Below are 15869 nucleotides of genomic sequence, written 5' to 3'. Positions count from 1 at the left end.
AGCTTGCCTGGAATTCTTACCTTATAATTAAGCAGCGGCAAGTTTGAAAGACCAAGCTCAGCTTTGTCTGCAAATTTGATGCCCCCATCAATCCAAACATGAAAATTTCACAGTGGACACCTTCCCACCATCAAAGCTGGAGCTGAAATAATCATATGTACATGCTGCTATGTAACATATAAATGTTTGCAGATGATGCATGCTTTACGGAGTTAATAACGCAAGGGAGGAGAGCATTTTTGTGCTTCAGTGCCTCCTATTAGGGAGGAGGTTAATGAAAGCTTTACGTTCTAATTTTAGTATAATTTGAATGGAGGAGATCCCAAAACTATAATTTGAATGACTCAAAAAAAAATCATTATAATGATTAACAAAAAAAAAGAAGTGTAATTTTTGGTTATTCTTAGTCATGGTCGAGCAAAATCCAGAAAATGTAATCCCAACAAAAACTATAGTTCAAGGCAGTTACTATATCCATTCATTTCACTTTAGATATCGAGAAAAGCTTTGAGTAGTACATCTTTCTATTTTGGTTTTATCTTGTTTTGAATGTTTTGAGATAATAATTTCTTAAACGAAACTGAATGGACGTTACTCAATTTACAAGTAACAACAAATAGAAAACCTGTTAAAGCACAAATCTTTGAAAATCATATAGGAGAAGCAACAATTTGAGGATCACCAATTTTGTCTTCCATAAAAATGGATTGTAATGCAAAAAAAAAGAAAAAAGGAAAACAATGGAAGAGATGGGCTTGAACTTCTTAATATGCGCCTGGATATAAAAGCCCAAGCTTACAAGCAAAATGACATTGGCAAAAAGCCCATGCCTTTAGGCGAAAAACAGACAAGGCTTCTACTAAGGTTCAAACCAAATTTCTTTTTCACTCCCTATCCCCAAAAGGGGGCCAATTCCAACTTGTCATAATATCCAATAAATCCAGAAAATTGAGGCAGACTCCAGAGCAAACCTGCCAGCTCTGCCCCTCTAAACCCACAACTCTCTGTCCTTTTTTACAACACTTTCTCTTTGCAGGCACAGCCCATAACACTTAGGATAGGAGTGGTGGAACACTCCGGTGAAAAAAGACCAAAAAAATATCCATTCATATAATCCCATGTTTCTAAAGCAAGGAAAAGATATTAAGAGACGTATCAAAGGAAATCCAAATCTCACAACCTCATTGGTTGCTTGAAATTGATGTGGCAGACTCACATGCTGCAAATTATCTTATCCTCTCTGCCACTCATATCCCAAATATACTATTTTAGTGTCTTGCCAAGTGCCAAAACCACTCTGTATAAATACAAACTGGTGTTTCCTTTTCAAGTACTTGAGCTCAGCTTCACTCTGCTCACCCCACCACACTATCTTCTTCACTCTCTTCTCCACTTGTGAGAAAGTTCAGAAAAAAGAAAACCCAATTCAAAGTAGTCAAGAAGCTTTACTTTGCCAGTGTCGATGGCTCTTCAGGCTGCTTCTGTGGTTTCCTCTGCTTTCTCGGTTCCCAAAGAGGTTTTTGCTTTTATCAGTTACTTTGTTCTGAGAAAAGTTTCTTCTTTGTTGTTAACGCCTAAGAAGCTAATGGGGTTGGTTTTCTTGGATATTTTTTTTTTTTTCTCAGGGAAAGTCCAGTGCATCTTTCAAGGAATCAAGCCTGTTTGGAGTGTCATTCTCAGACAATCTCAAGGCTGAATTCAGCTCTGTTGCATTAAGCTGCAAGGTAGGAAAATTTACATTTTTTTCCTTCTCTTAATTTCCCTTGTTTATTGTTTGTTCTGAAGAATAGAAAAATATCTTGAAGTTCATTAAGCTTTTCATCTGTCATTTGCTATAAATGATGAGTTGAGGCAATTGGTTGTTACTTTCCAAAAAGAAAAACAGTATGTCTAATTACGTGCTGAACATGGGGTTCTGTTAATTTATATTTGGATAATTCACTGAATTTTGTGTGGATAAAAAAAATGGTTTTAATTACAGAGAGAATTCAAGCCTGTCAGAGCCCAGACAGCGGCCACGGCATCCCCAGCAATCACCAGGGGTGCATCAGAGGGGAAGAAAACTCTCAGAAAGGGCAGTGTGGTGGTCACTGGTGCCTCCTCTGGACTGGGTCTAGCCACAGCCAAGGCTTTGGCTGAATCAGGGAAATGGCATGTTATAATGGCCTGCAGGGATTTCCTCAAGGCTGAAAGAGCTGCCAAGTCCGCTGGCATGCCCAAAGAAAACTACACAATTATGCATCTAGACCTTGCTTCCCTCGACAGTGTGCGCCAATTTGTCGATAACTTCAGGCGATCGGAGAGGCCACTTGATGTGCTTGTGTGCAATGCTGCTGTTTATCAGCCAACTGCTAAGGAACCTTCATTCACTGCTGAAGGCTTTGAACTCAGTGTTGGGACTAACCATCTCGGGCACTTCCTTCTTTCGCGGTTGCTGCTTGAAGATTTGAACAAATCTGACTACCCATCAAGGAGGCTCATCATTGTTGGCTCAATTACAGGTACTTTATTCAAATGAAGAAAAATAGTTCTTGTACATTATGTACTCTGCTTTCTAAAATATGTGCTAAAGTTTGTAGTGTTGTTTGCTTCTGTGAAATGGTACAGGGAACACAAACACCTTGGCCGGTAATGTGCCTCCAAAGGCCAACCTTGGGGACTTGAGGGGACTTGCAGGGGGCTTAAACGGTCTAAACAGTTCGTCCATGATCGATGGTGGAGACTTTGATGGTGCCAAGGCCTACAAGGACAGCAAAGTCTGCAACATGCTCACAATGCAGGAGTTCCACAGGCGCTACCATGAGGACACCGGAATAACCTTTACTTCCCTTTACCCGGGTTGTATTGCCACAACCGGTCTGTTTAGAGAGCACATTCCCTTGTTCAGACTTCTGTTCCCTCCATTCCAAAAGTACATCACCAAGGGCTACGTCTCAGAAGAAGAAGCCGGAAAGAGACTTGCTCAGGTAAGAACTGGAGGAGCATTAAGAGAGCTTCTATAGTAAATGGCATGGTGCATATGTTTTTATTTATTTCTCTTGTGCATGAATTCACTTGGTTGTTTCTGATTACTTAGGTTGTGAGCGACCCAAGCTTGACAAAGTCTGGAGTCTACTGGAGCTGGAACAAGGATTCGGCTTCCTTCGAGAACCAACTCTCCCAAGAAGCTAGTGATGCAGAGAAGGCTCGCAAGGTGTGGGAAGTCAGTGAGAAGCTTGTGGGTTTGGTCTAGTTCAGAATCTTGATGTTTTTGTCAACAAATATTTGCCTTAGAGGAGGAGGATGTCACCAGATCAGGCCCATTGTAGAGTGCAGAATTTGAAATCAACTGCTGTAATGTCATGGGCAATTTTCTCGTGTGGATGACTAGTGTTAGTTACAAATGTCAATAAAATCACTCTCACCTCTGTTGCAAAGTGCAGATCACCCCATTTCTTACAATTTTTTATTTTTTATTTTTTATTTTTTGCTTTTATATATTTATCTTATTTACTTAAACTATTTACAACACAAAAGGTATCAGAATGTCGTAAACAAGTAAATGCGATGCATTTACGTCTTCTAACTTAATACATGGCAAGTAGTTTAAAGTTCATAAGCAGGAAACCGTGCTTCAGATGGTTCAGTCATGTCCAAAAGGAGATGAGCCATTCCTCCAACACCTTCAAATAGGGAATAGGGCCGATCTCCTCCATGCATCGCCCCCTCTGATATGAGATTTAGCGCTCTATCATGTAGAAAGCAAGCAAATGCTTTGGCTCTGTACAAGTATTCCACCTTACCCGTTAATCGGTAGAGTGAAAGAAACACATAAGTGTTCCCACTGATGCCATGGCAAATGCCAACTCGCTTTAGGAGGCCCCGGTTCCACACCACCTCCCCTGCATCTATGGCAGCTTGCAGAAACTCCAAGTCTCCAAAAACCTAATGGAATAAAATGCATAGACTAAAGAGTAAACCACACCGCAAGTACGTTGATAGATTATTATTATTGAAGTTGAAAAAAACCATCCAAGGCATACAACCATAAAACAAAAGTCTCATGTTTGGACTGCAGACCACATCCATAAACAAAACGTATATATCAACTTATTTAGGTACACTACAAGAAAAAACCGTATTTTACTGAAGTTACTAATAATATGTAATGGCAAGAAACCCACCACTTTTATCTCATTTTGTATTATTTCAGTTTTCAATAACGATGAGAAAATAAAAATAAAAATCTGTCTGCGTGAGTTTCTCAATTGATTTTACTATGCAGTACTCCCAACCACACTGCTTTGAAAACACAAATGAAGGAGGGTGAAGCCTTTTCAGTCTCACAGAATTAAAGCAATATTTAGTTCTTTGCCTCTATTTACCACACAAAACTGTAATATCCAAATTTTAGTCCAACAAGTTTTCATAAGATATCAGCCTGATTATAATTACCTCAGCTGCTCTCACAAGTGTAAGAGCAACTCCAGGAGCACCATGGCACCAGTGCACAAGACGGTCTGATTCACTTCCTTCACTTGAAGGAAAGTTGCCGCTGGGAAAACGATTCTTAATCATGTAACGGAGAGTACCCTTAACATCCTCCACCTCATCAGGTTTGAGTTGCATGCTCATCAAAACATGCATAATCCCTGCCAGTCCATGGGCAGCACCCCAGTATTTCTTCCCATGCCATTCGTACATCAATGAGCTTCGTCCCTTCTTAGCCAATTGTCTACCAGCCTTTATAATTTCATCCACAACTGATCTCTACACAAATTACTTGGCGAATAAATGGATAAACAACTCAGTGTATTCAGAACCAATCAGAAGAAAGATTTACGGATAAATTGTCTTACCATGTAAGTATTAGAAATTGTCCCGTTTCCTATATGCTTGTTTAAGAATGAACAGGCCCATAAGAACCCAGCTCTACCATATAATAACTCATTTGGAAGATCACTAGGCAGCTTGATCTGCTCTTAAGAGCAAAATAGAATGTCAATAGAGGCAAATATACCAAGGCCAATTTTTAACAGGAATAGTGTCTTAAGTGCAGGAAACAAGTGATACTGTGAACCACCTCTTTAAATTGTGATAAGTAGCGGTCAAGTAACATTTGATCACCAGCATGCTTTGCCACGACAGCACCAAGGGCACAAACGCCAGCCCGCCCACATGTGAATGACACACGCCTGCAAGCCCATGCAGAACATAACAAAGCTACTCAAGTTAAATTACTCATTCCCCAAAAGCAAGGACGACAGAACTGAAACGACATCCAATAATTCTAGAAGCATGCGACTACTCTCTACTCCTCATGGTTGGTAACAGTGGCGGATCTGTTCACAGGGCAAGATGGGTGTCTGCCCATCCCAAAGTTTTTTTAATTTTTAAAACCTACATATGTTATAAGAGCAGCCTCAAATTTAAAAAATTAAAAGCTAACCCAATACACATGTTGCCCATCCAAGAGAAAGTGGTCCATATATTTTCTCTCCCTCTTTTGGCTACATCACATCAGCTTGTTTATCTCTTCCATTCTATGGCAATCCGAAGCAGCAACATCATCTTCTTTCCCCCTCTATTTGTTGCATCTTCCTATTATCTTGTCTGGGCAGTGGACAACTTGACAATATATTTTCCCCTACTTTCTACAAACAAAAGTATTTTCTAATTCTCTAATTTTTTTTTTATATCTTTAATTATAGTTTTAATTTAAAATTGAGTATTCTAGGATTTATGTAGGGATTGAATTAAAATTTTGTGATTTTGTTGAAATTACTTGTAGTTTTTATTTTTGTTGTTAAGCTTTTATTTATGTATAGATGCATTTAAGGGTAAGACTCATTATGTTCCCATGACTAGGTGTATCTTTTTCTGCTTATTAATGAAATTCACTCGTACCGTCGAATTTAATATGTAAGTTCTGCCCAGTTAGCTTTCCAATCCTGGATCCGCCACTGGTTGGTAAGCTATGTTAAACTGCAATTAGAAGTATTACTTTCGATATTATTCATAAACTTCAAAACAGATACCAATCCACCACCAATACTAACAGAATAACAAAAAAAAACGCTCCGGCTCATCACTTAAGCTATATGATCTGGTACTGCTTTTACGAGGGCAAGGTGACACACAAGTGAGGTTTACGCTAATGAAGCAAGCCCACAATGAAACACAACCTTAGTTTATATATATTTTGTAATTCAAACATGGACAAGCTGAATACTGTTTGCCTTCCATAGAATTGCTCATTTCTCATGGCAGGTTAGCTAATTCATCTTCACACCCACTAAAAGAGCTAAATTTACCTATTATATGTCACAAACAAGGACGATTCAAACTCAAAGGTGCATGCTTAGAGAGAGAGAGAGAGAGAGAGAGAGAGAGAGAGAGAGAGAGAGAGTACCCAGATCCTCTGGAAGCAGAATCACAGGCTTTGACTATTTCACAGCACAATTTAAGATCATTTTCATTCTTGGTGACTTGGTAGGCTTTAAAGGCCAAGAAGGCAGTCCCAAGAACCCCTGTGTACAAAGTATAATCTTCCACACGCTTTCCACTTAATCCCCATGTCTGCCTCACCACCTAAAACCAAAACATAAACCCAAATCACTTACATGGCATTCTCAAAACCCAAATACTAACAACCCACAAACCCAAAGCCCAAAATTTACTGAAAAACGAGAAAAAACCAAGTCTTTCTCAAGTTGGTATCTCTAAAATTTCCAATAACCAAGAAACCATAACTAGAATTCACGAGAAAAAAAAATAATATCTGTATGCTGGGGGTTCTAAAATCTCAAATAAATGGAAAATTAAGTGAAAAGAATCATCCTTTTGTGTGTGTGCAGGTGAGTACCGTTTCTTTGAGGTCCAAAGCCGAGCTCTTGAGCAGTTTTGTGAGTGCGTCCTTGGGTCTTACAGAGGCTGCCTCGTCTGCTGCTGCCTCTGCCACAAAGTCTAGCATTTCGTTCGGGAAATATCGATCCGCCATTTCTCGCTTACGCACAGAATCAAGGACAACTGGTGGCGTTACTTTGCTTCACTGGGTTCACCGCTGCCAGTGTAGGCTGTGCTCGAGCTCTCTCGAACTACTTACACGTGCGCAGGCTGCAGCTTAGTAGGCGTCTGGTTCGCGGGTATTCTCGGATAGGGGTTGAGCTTTGAGAATAAGAAATTAATTCCTTGCCGTACTTAATATAGTGAGAAAATAACACCACGTAACGCTATAATTATCGGTTCAAAATTTATTCGAAGATTAGGAATTACAATGCAAAGCCATATATTATAGAAATAAAATTGGACAATTGTGTTAATATTTGATGTGGTGATATTTTTCTTTTCAATTTTATAAGAAATTTTAAATTTAAATTTCATATTCACGAAATTAAAATCTTTAAAATAATAAAATAATCTCCTATGACAACATATGTCAACTTATCTCACGATCTAGATTATTACAATTGAACTTGACAACATCAAATCTCATATTCCACTGACTTTCGAAAACTACATAAATTTAATCGTATTCTTGCAAATGTTACAATTTAAAAAAAAAATCAATAGAAGTTTTAATAGGGATTCAAATTTGAGACTTTTTCGATCCTATAAGGCCCAACCCGACACAGCAATTTTTCATGACATTTTGTATCATGTTTACACGTTGTGTACAATTTTGAAAGGTCTACCTAGAAGCTATACTTGGGCCGGGCCAATAAAATGAGAAAAACCAGACTTGGGCCGGGCCAGAAAAATGATGTGATGATGGTTCCATCTAAAAGGCAACCCACACCCACACCCACACCCAAAACGCACAACATAACCTACCCGCCTGCTCCTTTTCTCTCTAGTCAGTCGTCACTATCCTTGTAAACCCTAAACCCTGACTTTATTGCTCTCATCTCATTTGCAGAAGCCTCCGCTCCGATAGCCCCCAACTCTCTCAGGTCAGTATTGCTCACCTAAAATCCTCATTAGGGTTTTGCTTCCCAAGTATGTTTGCTTATATTTACAGCTAACTCTTCTTGTAATGAAAATCAGATTTTTCAACAAAAAGTAATGGGGAAGAAGAGAAAGCACAGCGAGGCTGAGGCTGCGACTCGAGAAAAGAAGGAGGAGGAGGTCGCTCCAGAGAGGCCTAAGCGAACGCTTTCCGGTTGGAAGGAGAAGAAGGATGACCAAGTAAACCAAACTGAATCAACGACATTCTTTAGGAACAAAGAGAAGGTTTTGGTTACTTGTTCTCGTCGAATTAGCTACAGGTCAAAATCGAGTTCCATTTTTTCCCTGCTTCTAGCTCGTTGTTCAATTTATTCAAAACTAGAATGATTCGTTCATACTCATCGTGCAACTTGGTGAGAATTGGGGAGGTCAGAGAGGTAGAGGTGTGCGGAGGTCACAGGTTTGGTTGAGAGAGGAAAGATGAGAGTAAAATACCAAATTTATTGAAAGTGGAACAAAAGAAGAAAGGGGGTAGTGTATAATGGATATGCTATCTTTCTATCCATTATCAAATTTGGTTCAAAAGGGTTGGAGTGTACTGGACAGTTCATGAACTTCCAACAACAAAGAGGGGTTCTACAATAACCTTATAGATTTTCCCTGTGATGAATGATTATGCTAATAATTTTGGCTTATATTTGTATGTATGTCTGTATCCATATGTGTATATATAGATATGTTTGTATATGCTTGTATGAATGATTATATATGTGTAGGTATCGGCATTTGATGTTGAATGTGGTGGACCTATTGCCTCATTGTAAGAAGGACAATAAAGTTGAGTCTAAGTCAAGTAACGGCGCAACTCTTAATGAGCTGGTCGACCTAAAGAGTTGCTCTTCCTGTATGTTTTTTGAGGTCAGTTTTCTTATTATTTCTTTCTTAACGGGTTTAGCATTTGTTAGTTGATATTATTTAATACAATACTATATGTCCTTTTTTAATTAATAAATTGATAGTGTTAAGATTTTAGTCGGTGACACCATTTACATATGTACAGATAATTTTACCAGTGGTTAAGCAGTTGATAGAACTCCACGTTTAGGACATTTTGGGTGTTTGAGATAGGGATAATAGCACATTGAGGTTGCTGGTTTTCTTTGGTTTTCTATGTGCTGATTTGTACTTTTGTTTGGGGACTCTCTGAATTACAGTGCAGGAAGGGGAAAGATCTTTATCTGTGGATGTCAAAATGTCCTAATGGGCCATCTGTGAAATTCTTAGTGAATGCTGGTAATGTTGCTACTTTTTTTAATTTTGCATTAAGTTGATTATCAAGAAAGATTGGCTTATCTCATCCGTTGTTAAAACTTTTGGGAAAAATTGTGATCAACGCAAATTGTTTGATGACTTTCAGTGCACACAATGGAGGAATTGAAGCTTACTGGAAATCATCTAAAAGGGTCACGACCTATTCTGACTTTTTCATCCAATTTTGATAAAGATGCCCACTGGAAGCTTTTGAAGGAAATGATCACTCAGGCATGTCTATTTTGCTTCCTCCTTATGTAGCAATAAACATTATCCTGATTGTGCCCTGCTTGGTTGCTTGTGATCTGTTTGCCTGGTTAATTTAGATATTGTTTGGAATTTGTCCTATAGTATATCTTATTTTTTCCTATTAAACTTTATACTCAGATATTTGGCATTCCAAAGGAGCACAGGAAATCTAAGCCCTATCATGATCATGTCTTTGTTTTCTCTATCGTTGATGACCACATTTGGTTCCGAAACTATCAGGTACTGATTTTGTAGATTACAGTTTTTTGTTGAAGACAGTTGTAGTCTGACTTACATCTTATTATTGAATATTAGAATTGATTTTGGGTCCTTTATATTTTCTGCCCAAAATATCAACTGTGGCAGCTTTAAACCTTTTCGAGTTTAAATGCCAGTGTTGCCCTTGCGCAGGCAGCGTAGATGCTCCTATGTGTTTTATGTATGACCTTTTATTTTTAGAACTTTTAACTTGCAACATAGTAGCATGACCTCTTCTCCGTGTTGGATGTATTATTAAGCAAGCATCCATGTATGAAGGTATCAAGAGTTGGTAGTTTGCTTTAGATTTCAGAGTCATTTGTCAAAATTTGTTTATCTGTCTCTTTGCAAGATCACTGCCTTTTAGTAGCCACCTCAACATAACAGTTATGAAATTCTTAGTTACCAATTTGAGTATGAAGAATTGACAGTAACATATACATCACCAATAACCAGTGGGTTACCACAATTTTTGTGGGTAATTGAAAAGTTATCAAACGTGTGATTACGGATGGTAGGCATAGGAAGGGGGGATCAAGGAAATAATTTGATATTTTATCTGATAGTTGGGGACATTTTTATGGTTAATTGACAATAAGCCCTATGAATTTAAAGTGGTACTATTGCCACCCCAAATTCTACCCGCCCACGTCAAACCAAATTTTGAAAATACCATCTTACTCAACCAATCCCCCATCATTCCCATACTCCTAAATCCTATCTATCCCTAATATTTGTAGTTACTTTAAATGGATCTGGCCATGGGTCGAGTAACATGGTATTTTTCTTCGGGGGTCAGTCACTACCCTCCCTTGGGAGCCCAACTCTGGCCTCCAGTTTGAAGCCAGCCGCTGCTGGCCTCACTCACCCAAGGCGCAGCAGTCATTGCTTTTTTGGATTTTGTAAAAGTTGTCCTTAAGAGTAATTTTATGCTCGGATATAGTTGTGATAATTTTTTAAGAAAGGGTGGGAAGTGCATGATAAGGACTGCCGACAGTGTCAGTCTGAATTTCTTGTAAAACATTGATGATGCTTGTGTGTTAGTGGTTTTAACTAATTATACTCTAAGCTGATAAGGACTGCCGACAGTGTCACTCTGAATTTCTGCATGAAATTTTTTGATGGCACCCTAGTTTTCAGGTTGTAGCATATCAAAATTTGGTAGTGCAGATTCCGGAATAGAATAGGCTTATAAAAGAACATATTACTAACCATCCATACTCTACAGTAGCTAACAGAGTGGTAGTGTAGATTCTCAAATAACTACAGAATTAAGATTTGCCTCATACCATATTGTGTAAGATTCGCTTAATACAACATTATGTTTGTGTGTGCTCAGGTTACGTATATTTGTTAGTCGTATTATTATTATTTTTTAAATTGCTGACACTACTTCTGCATACTTCTTGACCTTTCCACCCCTTTAAATTGCAGATATCGGTTCCACATAACGAATCAGATAAAATAGCTCGAGGGGGATTAGATAAAATGACCCTTGTTGAGGTTCGTAGTGATACTTTGGTCCGGTTCTTTATATTAGGGTATCTATGATGACAATTTAACTCAGAGAACTGGTTGTATATAGGTTGGACCACGATTTTGTTTGAATCCTATCAAGATATTTGGCGGCAGCTTTGGAGGACCAACATTATATGAGAATCCATTTTACATATCACCTAATCAGGTGAGATATCTTTATATAATTTTTTGTTTGCATCTTGAATTCTTGAATTTGTTATGTCCAATTATTTATGCCTGCATGGATGAGTAGCAATTAACAGTTAATTTTTAGGGTTTAGGGTTTGAGGTTCCTTGGGAACTCTCTCTCCCCCCCATATGCAATGGTTTACTCTTATATTGATGGAATATTTGTAATGCTACAGATTCGAGCACTGGAGAAAAAGAAGAAGGCCGGGCATTATGTGAAGAAAGTCAAGGCAAAGACGAGGAGAAAAATGCATGAGCTTGACAACCCACTTGAGGCTGATGAGTTTTCTGAGATGTGGAAGGAATGAAAACTTTCAACTCCTGTTCTTCCCTTTGAAAAACAGAATTATGATTTACAAGTCATGTTGTATCCCATACATGGAAATGGCAGATTTTGGTTCTAACTGCCCATGCTCTTCCAAATATTAATTCTGTCCCAGCTGGATTATTAGCTTTTACATACATATGCAAGCGTGGTTTTGTTGCATTTTCTTATCTTTTCACTCTACATGTTCAATTTTTTTTCTTCGCCAAACTTGGGAATGGGGAGGGGGAAAAACACACACATGGGTATCATGGGTGGTTTGAATGAACTTAGGATTACTTGAGAGCACACTAAAGACCTGAGTGAATCCAACTAACACCCGATTGCTTACATGTTTAAATTATTTACTAGGCTTTGTTTTGTTTTTATTTGATGAAGTAAAAGCGCGAGCGCAATATTTTCGTTTAGGGATAATGCAGGTTCAGATGAAACCCGAATCACGGTGGTATTTCTATCCTCATATTTTCAGTCTGAATATTTTAATTGACATTATTTTCGTGTTTTCATAATAAAAATGAAAGGGATAACATGCCAAAATATAACACACTCAACTTCTGAAAGATCATACCAATATTTATATCCTTGTTCGTAGATAGAAAATAAACAAAAATACAACCAGAAAAAAAAGGAAAAAGATCAAAGGACAAACGAAAAAGATTAGAAGCAAGTTATTTTTTCAGCCATGGTGACGGTGACAAAGCAAAGCACAATGATACTTGTCCTCCTAATGGGAGGCCCACTCAGTCCAGTTTGCTTCACTTCCGACCCTCGGAATGCTGTTGACCCTCGTATACTTATCTACATTGAAGGTGGCCCCACACATGGCCCCTTCACTGTCTATCCTTGGCATTGGCTTCATCTTGTTCATTGGATGCTCAAAGCTCATCAATCCTCCCTCACTATGAAACAAGCATCCTGCATAAAAATCAATCAATCACAACCCTTGATTTTAATTAAAGCAACCTCTGCAATAATTAAAGCTTAAAACATAATTAATTAAGGTACCTTTTGGGAAGGGAGCAAATGATTTAGCACACCCCTCTTTTATGACCTCTAATTCATCAGAAATTACAACAGATCCATCAGCTGCAATTCCCCAGTAAAGCTGCACTCCACCATCAGAACCCTGCAATTACAAAACATTAAATTTATGAATTTCATCCAAATTAAAATGATCCATAAACTTTTGGGTCCAATTTGTTAAAAACATTTGCTCTGCACAAGAAACTAAGAACACATACCAGTGCAGCAAAGACATTTCCACCCTTGCTGTCATAGACAACAAAAGCAAAGCTTCCATCAAGATCCTTCACAACCTGATCAGCTGGGTAGGGACCCCTGTCACGAAGGGTCCTATAAGCTTCAATCACAAACATGGCCTCATTGGTATTTTTTGTTAGACCATACTGCTTGTTTAGCAAACACAGATTGTTCAAGCTCCCCAAGAACAGGCAGTATATATCATCAAAACCACAGAACAACCTGAAAATTGATCAAACCACCACACAAAACAATAAATATATATAATACAATATTATGGAAAATTAAATTAAAATCAACTAAATTTGAAGTGTTTTTGTGTGAATATAAACGATAGTCTAAAACTACAAGGGGTTCAAACTTGAGATTATTGATCTGCAAGATTATTTTCCTCTGAGCTAGACACCGTTAGTATAAATTTGAAAATTTTGGATGAAGAATTAGTACCTCTGGTGTTGGGAGTAAAAGGGTTGGTCTGGCTTGACATAAGCAAGCACTGCAGCACGGCCAAAGCCCATGGAGAAGGAGTTGTGAGGATGGTGGTTGAGGAACTCCGTGAGAGTCTCTTCTGGGAGCTTAGGCTTCTTGCTTCCATTGTGAGAAGCAGGACTGTTTAGCTCCTCTGGTGGGTGAGCACAAGCCTTGTGGAAAATAGCCAACATTTTGGAAAAGAAAAAAAACTATGCAGATCAATCAGCCAACTTCTTTGCTTGAATATACTTTCTTTTTTTCTTTGTTGCTTTTTTAGGGCAAGGAAGGAGATTGTAAATGGAGTTTTTATCTCTTTATAAGGTCTCACCTTCTTTTGGTAAAAGTAAACCCACTTGGGAGTATTATATAGCTGTGGTGACGTGGATCTTAGTAGTGTGTCGATGGATAAGCTTCTCGTACTTCAAGATATTCTTATCCTTTTGTCTTATTTCGACTCAAGAATTTCTTGCATAGTGACCCAAAATAAAGATAGAAGCAGTTTTGGTTGCCGACCCTCTTGCTTGCAAATACTGTGGGAGCAGTAGCTGCTTGACTTGACTTGTAGTTGAAGAAATTGAAGTTCTTTTGGACCATGCCATGGGAAATTTAATAAATTTGGGGATAATTCTGTTCATCTTTTGTTTTCTAATGAGGGATGGAGTTGCGTGAGATATTGGTTTATTTGACAAGGGACGAAAAAGAAGGAAATGGAAAAGTTAACTGGAATGGCATCATCATAACAAAAAGACAAGAGGCTAACTAGGTTAGCTGTTTATTTTCGTCTTTGTCGTGCGGAAAAGGACGAGCTCACTGCTCTGTTTAACTAGCCTAACTCAGATTTGTGTTCACTTTTATAATTAAAAACTTAAAAGCAATAATAAAATTATACTTTAATCCAAATGTTTTGTTCCATCAATCTTGAGTTTCAAGGCCTAACATCCCTAGTTTCTTTAAAAGCATGTTTAGAACCAACTCAGATTTAGAATAAAGTGCTTGAACAAATTTAGAAGGAAACAATCAAAGCAAGTGTGGGATTAGCTGGCTTTTTTTGTTTTTTAGTATAAAATTAACCATGATTATATTTAGGAATACGTATTAAGTATTAAGAAAGGTGGTAAGTATACACCTTTATTAAAATGACAAGCAAAAATATTTCTGATGCTTGTAAGTCAGTTTTTTATATATATTTATTGTCTTGATTTGGGGAGATTTTGATGTTAATTAAAAAAATGAAATTGAGAAATGGTTTGGCATGGTATGGTGGGCTCTTTTAGGCTTATCCAAAGCAGCTAACAGTGACAGGGATAAGAGTCAGCTAGCTCACCTGCTGCAACACCCCAATCACCTGGGGCCCAATGTAGTTTTTGAGTGCTTTGTGGGTTTTGGGATTTGTTACTTTTTAAGCTTTTATGATTTTGGTTCTTGGAGAAGATGCTCAAACCCACACCCCACCAAAAAAAAAAACGAAAAAAAAAGAAGAAAAAAAAGAAAAATAAAAAAGAGAGAGCAAATGCTGTTCCCTAAAACTAAAATCACATTTGGTGCATGACCCACCTCATGATTCATGATGCCATGACAGATACAGACCACCCATCTCATGTTCAATAAATACCTTTCAATTCTTGACTACTTATTCCTTTATTAATTAAATATTTTCAAAATTAAGAATGAAATTAATTAAAAGAATAATTGATCTAATTTTAATTCTTTTTATTCCAAAGTTCCTCATCAATTCATGATTTCCCTCATTCTTAATAAGTAAACCTGTCATAAATTCTGAGTAATTTTTTTTGTTAAATTATAGAAACATACAAGAGACATTATCCAATTGAAACTTACCCCTGAAAAAAAAAACATTATCCTAAAACTGATGGGCTATAGCCTCTGGTTTGGTGATTTCTATATTATAAAAGTTGAATCTCATGCGTCAATCGTTACCTATTATTCTATAATGACTTCGAAAATAGGTGGATTATCAGGCAATGCATGCTCAAAATTACTAAAGAGACTATATATGCATTCAAATATGGCTGCATCTACCACACTTAAAAATTATTAATCAAACATGAGTTTATGCAAGTTGGTAAGAGTTGGTGTGCTTCTCATCTCTGCATTCGAGTTTGAATTCTCTTCTTATAGTTTAGTTTATATTAAATTAAAGTAGAAAATCGCTTGTAATATATATATATATTGCTAACATACATGACTTACAGAAGAACTCGTACCCAAGTTGGATCGGATAATTAACCTAATTATTGGATTAGTTTCGTAATGGAGTATATGGACAAGGTAAGAGGTTGCGCTTGGTACAATCACCTATCGAACTTGTGTCACTTAACAAAGTTTAAACTTTCTAAACTCT

The 15869-nt window shown here is 37.6% G+C and overlaps 4 protein-coding genes across 4 annotated transcripts; 2 read left to right on the top strand and 2 right to left on the bottom strand.

The window, feature by feature from the left end:
* On the top strand, positions 1244-3426 carry LOC18779061 (protochlorophyllide reductase, chloroplastic). The gene is made up of 5 exons (XM_020561741.1): positions 1244-1516; positions 1626-1724; positions 1982-2501; positions 2608-2966; positions 3077-3426. Exons 1-5 carry the CDS (start codon positions 1463-1465, stop codon positions 3230-3232), a joined length of 1188 nt encoding a protein of 395 aa, XP_020417330.1. The 5' UTR covers positions 1244-1462; the 3' UTR covers positions 3233-3426.
* On the bottom strand, positions 3374-7167 carry LOC18778436 (lanC-like protein GCR2). Its single transcript, XM_007212246.2, has 6 exons — positions 6845-7167; positions 6392-6570; positions 5063-5174; positions 4839-4955; positions 4435-4749; positions 3374-3924 (listed from the first exon to the last, which is right to left on the bottom strand). Exons 1-6 carry the CDS (start codon positions 6977-6979, stop codon positions 3586-3588), a joined length of 1197 nt encoding a protein of 398 aa, XP_007212308.1. The 5' UTR covers positions 6980-7167; the 3' UTR covers positions 3374-3585.
* LOC18778677 (ribosome biogenesis protein BRX1 homolog 2) lies at positions 7758-11946 on the top strand. The gene is made up of 9 exons (XM_007211585.2): positions 7758-7931; positions 8026-8246; positions 8703-8844; positions 9141-9219; positions 9344-9468; positions 9625-9726; positions 11179-11247; positions 11330-11428; positions 11628-11946. Exons 2-9 carry the CDS (start codon positions 8044-8046, stop codon positions 11757-11759), a joined length of 951 nt encoding a protein of 316 aa, XP_007211647.1. The 5' UTR covers positions 7758-7931; positions 8026-8043; the 3' UTR covers positions 11760-11946.
* On the bottom strand, positions 12306-13850 carry LOC18781403 (stem-specific protein TSJT1). The gene is made up of 4 exons (XM_007211833.2): positions 13484-13850; positions 13018-13258; positions 12782-12902; positions 12306-12691 (listed from the first exon to the last, which is right to left on the bottom strand). Exons 1-4 carry the CDS (start codon positions 13696-13698, stop codon positions 12501-12503), a joined length of 768 nt encoding a protein of 255 aa, XP_007211895.1. The 5' UTR covers positions 13699-13850; the 3' UTR covers positions 12306-12500.

Source organism: Prunus persica, chromosome G4 (genome assembly GCF_000346465.2).
Source record: "Prunus persica cultivar Lovell chromosome G4, Prunus_persica_NCBIv2, whole genome shotgun sequence".
Lineage (NCBI taxonomy): Eukaryota > Viridiplantae > Streptophyta > Magnoliopsida > Rosales > Rosaceae > Prunus > Prunus persica.
Note: the sequence above shows the minus strand (reverse complement) of the source record. Positions and strands in the feature narration are given on the sequence as shown.

What these genes read in the sequence shown, in the direction of transcription:
- LOC18779061 (XM_020561741.1), top strand. Translation starts at nt 1,463, where the DNA reads ATGGCTCTTCAGGCTGCTTCTGTGGTTTCCTCTGCTTTCTCGGTTCCC. An exon ending in CATTGTTGGCTCAATTACAG is followed by an intron (nt 2,502 to 2,607) that starts GTACTTTATTCA and finishes GAAATGGTACAG; the next exon opens with GGAACACAAACACCTTGGCC. An exon ending in CCGGAAAGAGACTTGCTCAG is followed by an intron (nt 2,967 to 3,076) that starts GTAAGAACTGGA and finishes CTGATTACTTAG; the next exon opens with GTTGTGAGCGACCCAAGCTT.
- LOC18778436 (XM_007212246.2), bottom strand. Translation starts at nt 6,979, where the DNA reads ATGGCGGATCGATATTTCCCGAACGAAATGCTAGACTTTGTGGCAGAG. An exon ending in ACTTATCACAATTTAAAGAG is followed by an intron (nt 4,956 to 5,062) that starts GTGGTTCACAGT and finishes TCTTAAGAGCAG; the next exon opens with ATCAAGCTGCCTAGTGATCT. An exon ending in CACTTGTGAGAGCAGCTGAG is followed by an intron (nt 3,925 to 4,434) that starts GTAATTATAATC and finishes TTATTCCATTAG; the next exon opens with GTTTTTGGAGACTTGGAGTT.
- LOC18778677 (XM_007211585.2), top strand. Translation starts at nt 8,044, where the DNA reads ATGGGGAAGAAGAGAAAGCACAGCGAGGCTGAGGCTGCGACTCGAGAA. An exon ending in CTTCCTGTATGTTTTTTGAG is followed by an intron (nt 8,845 to 9,140) that starts GTCAGTTTTCTT and finishes TCTGAATTACAG; the next exon opens with TGCAGGAAGGGGAAAGATCT. An exon ending in ATAAAATGACCCTTGTTGAG is followed by an intron (nt 11,248 to 11,329) that starts GTTCGTAGTGAT and finishes GGTTGTATATAG; the next exon opens with GTTGGACCACGATTTTGTTT.
- LOC18781403 (XM_007211833.2), bottom strand. Translation starts at nt 13,698, where the DNA reads ATGTTGGCTATTTTCCACAAGGCTTGTGCTCACCCACCAGAGGAGCTA. An exon ending in TTTTACTCCCAACACCAGAG is followed by an intron (nt 13,259 to 13,483) that starts GTACTAATTCTT and finishes ATCAATTTTCAG; the next exon opens with GTTGTTCTGTGGTTTTGATG. An exon ending in GAAATGTCTTTGCTGCACTG is followed by an intron (nt 12,903 to 13,017) that starts GTATGTGTTCTT and finishes TTGTAATTGCAG; the next exon opens with GGTTCTGATGGTGGAGTGCA.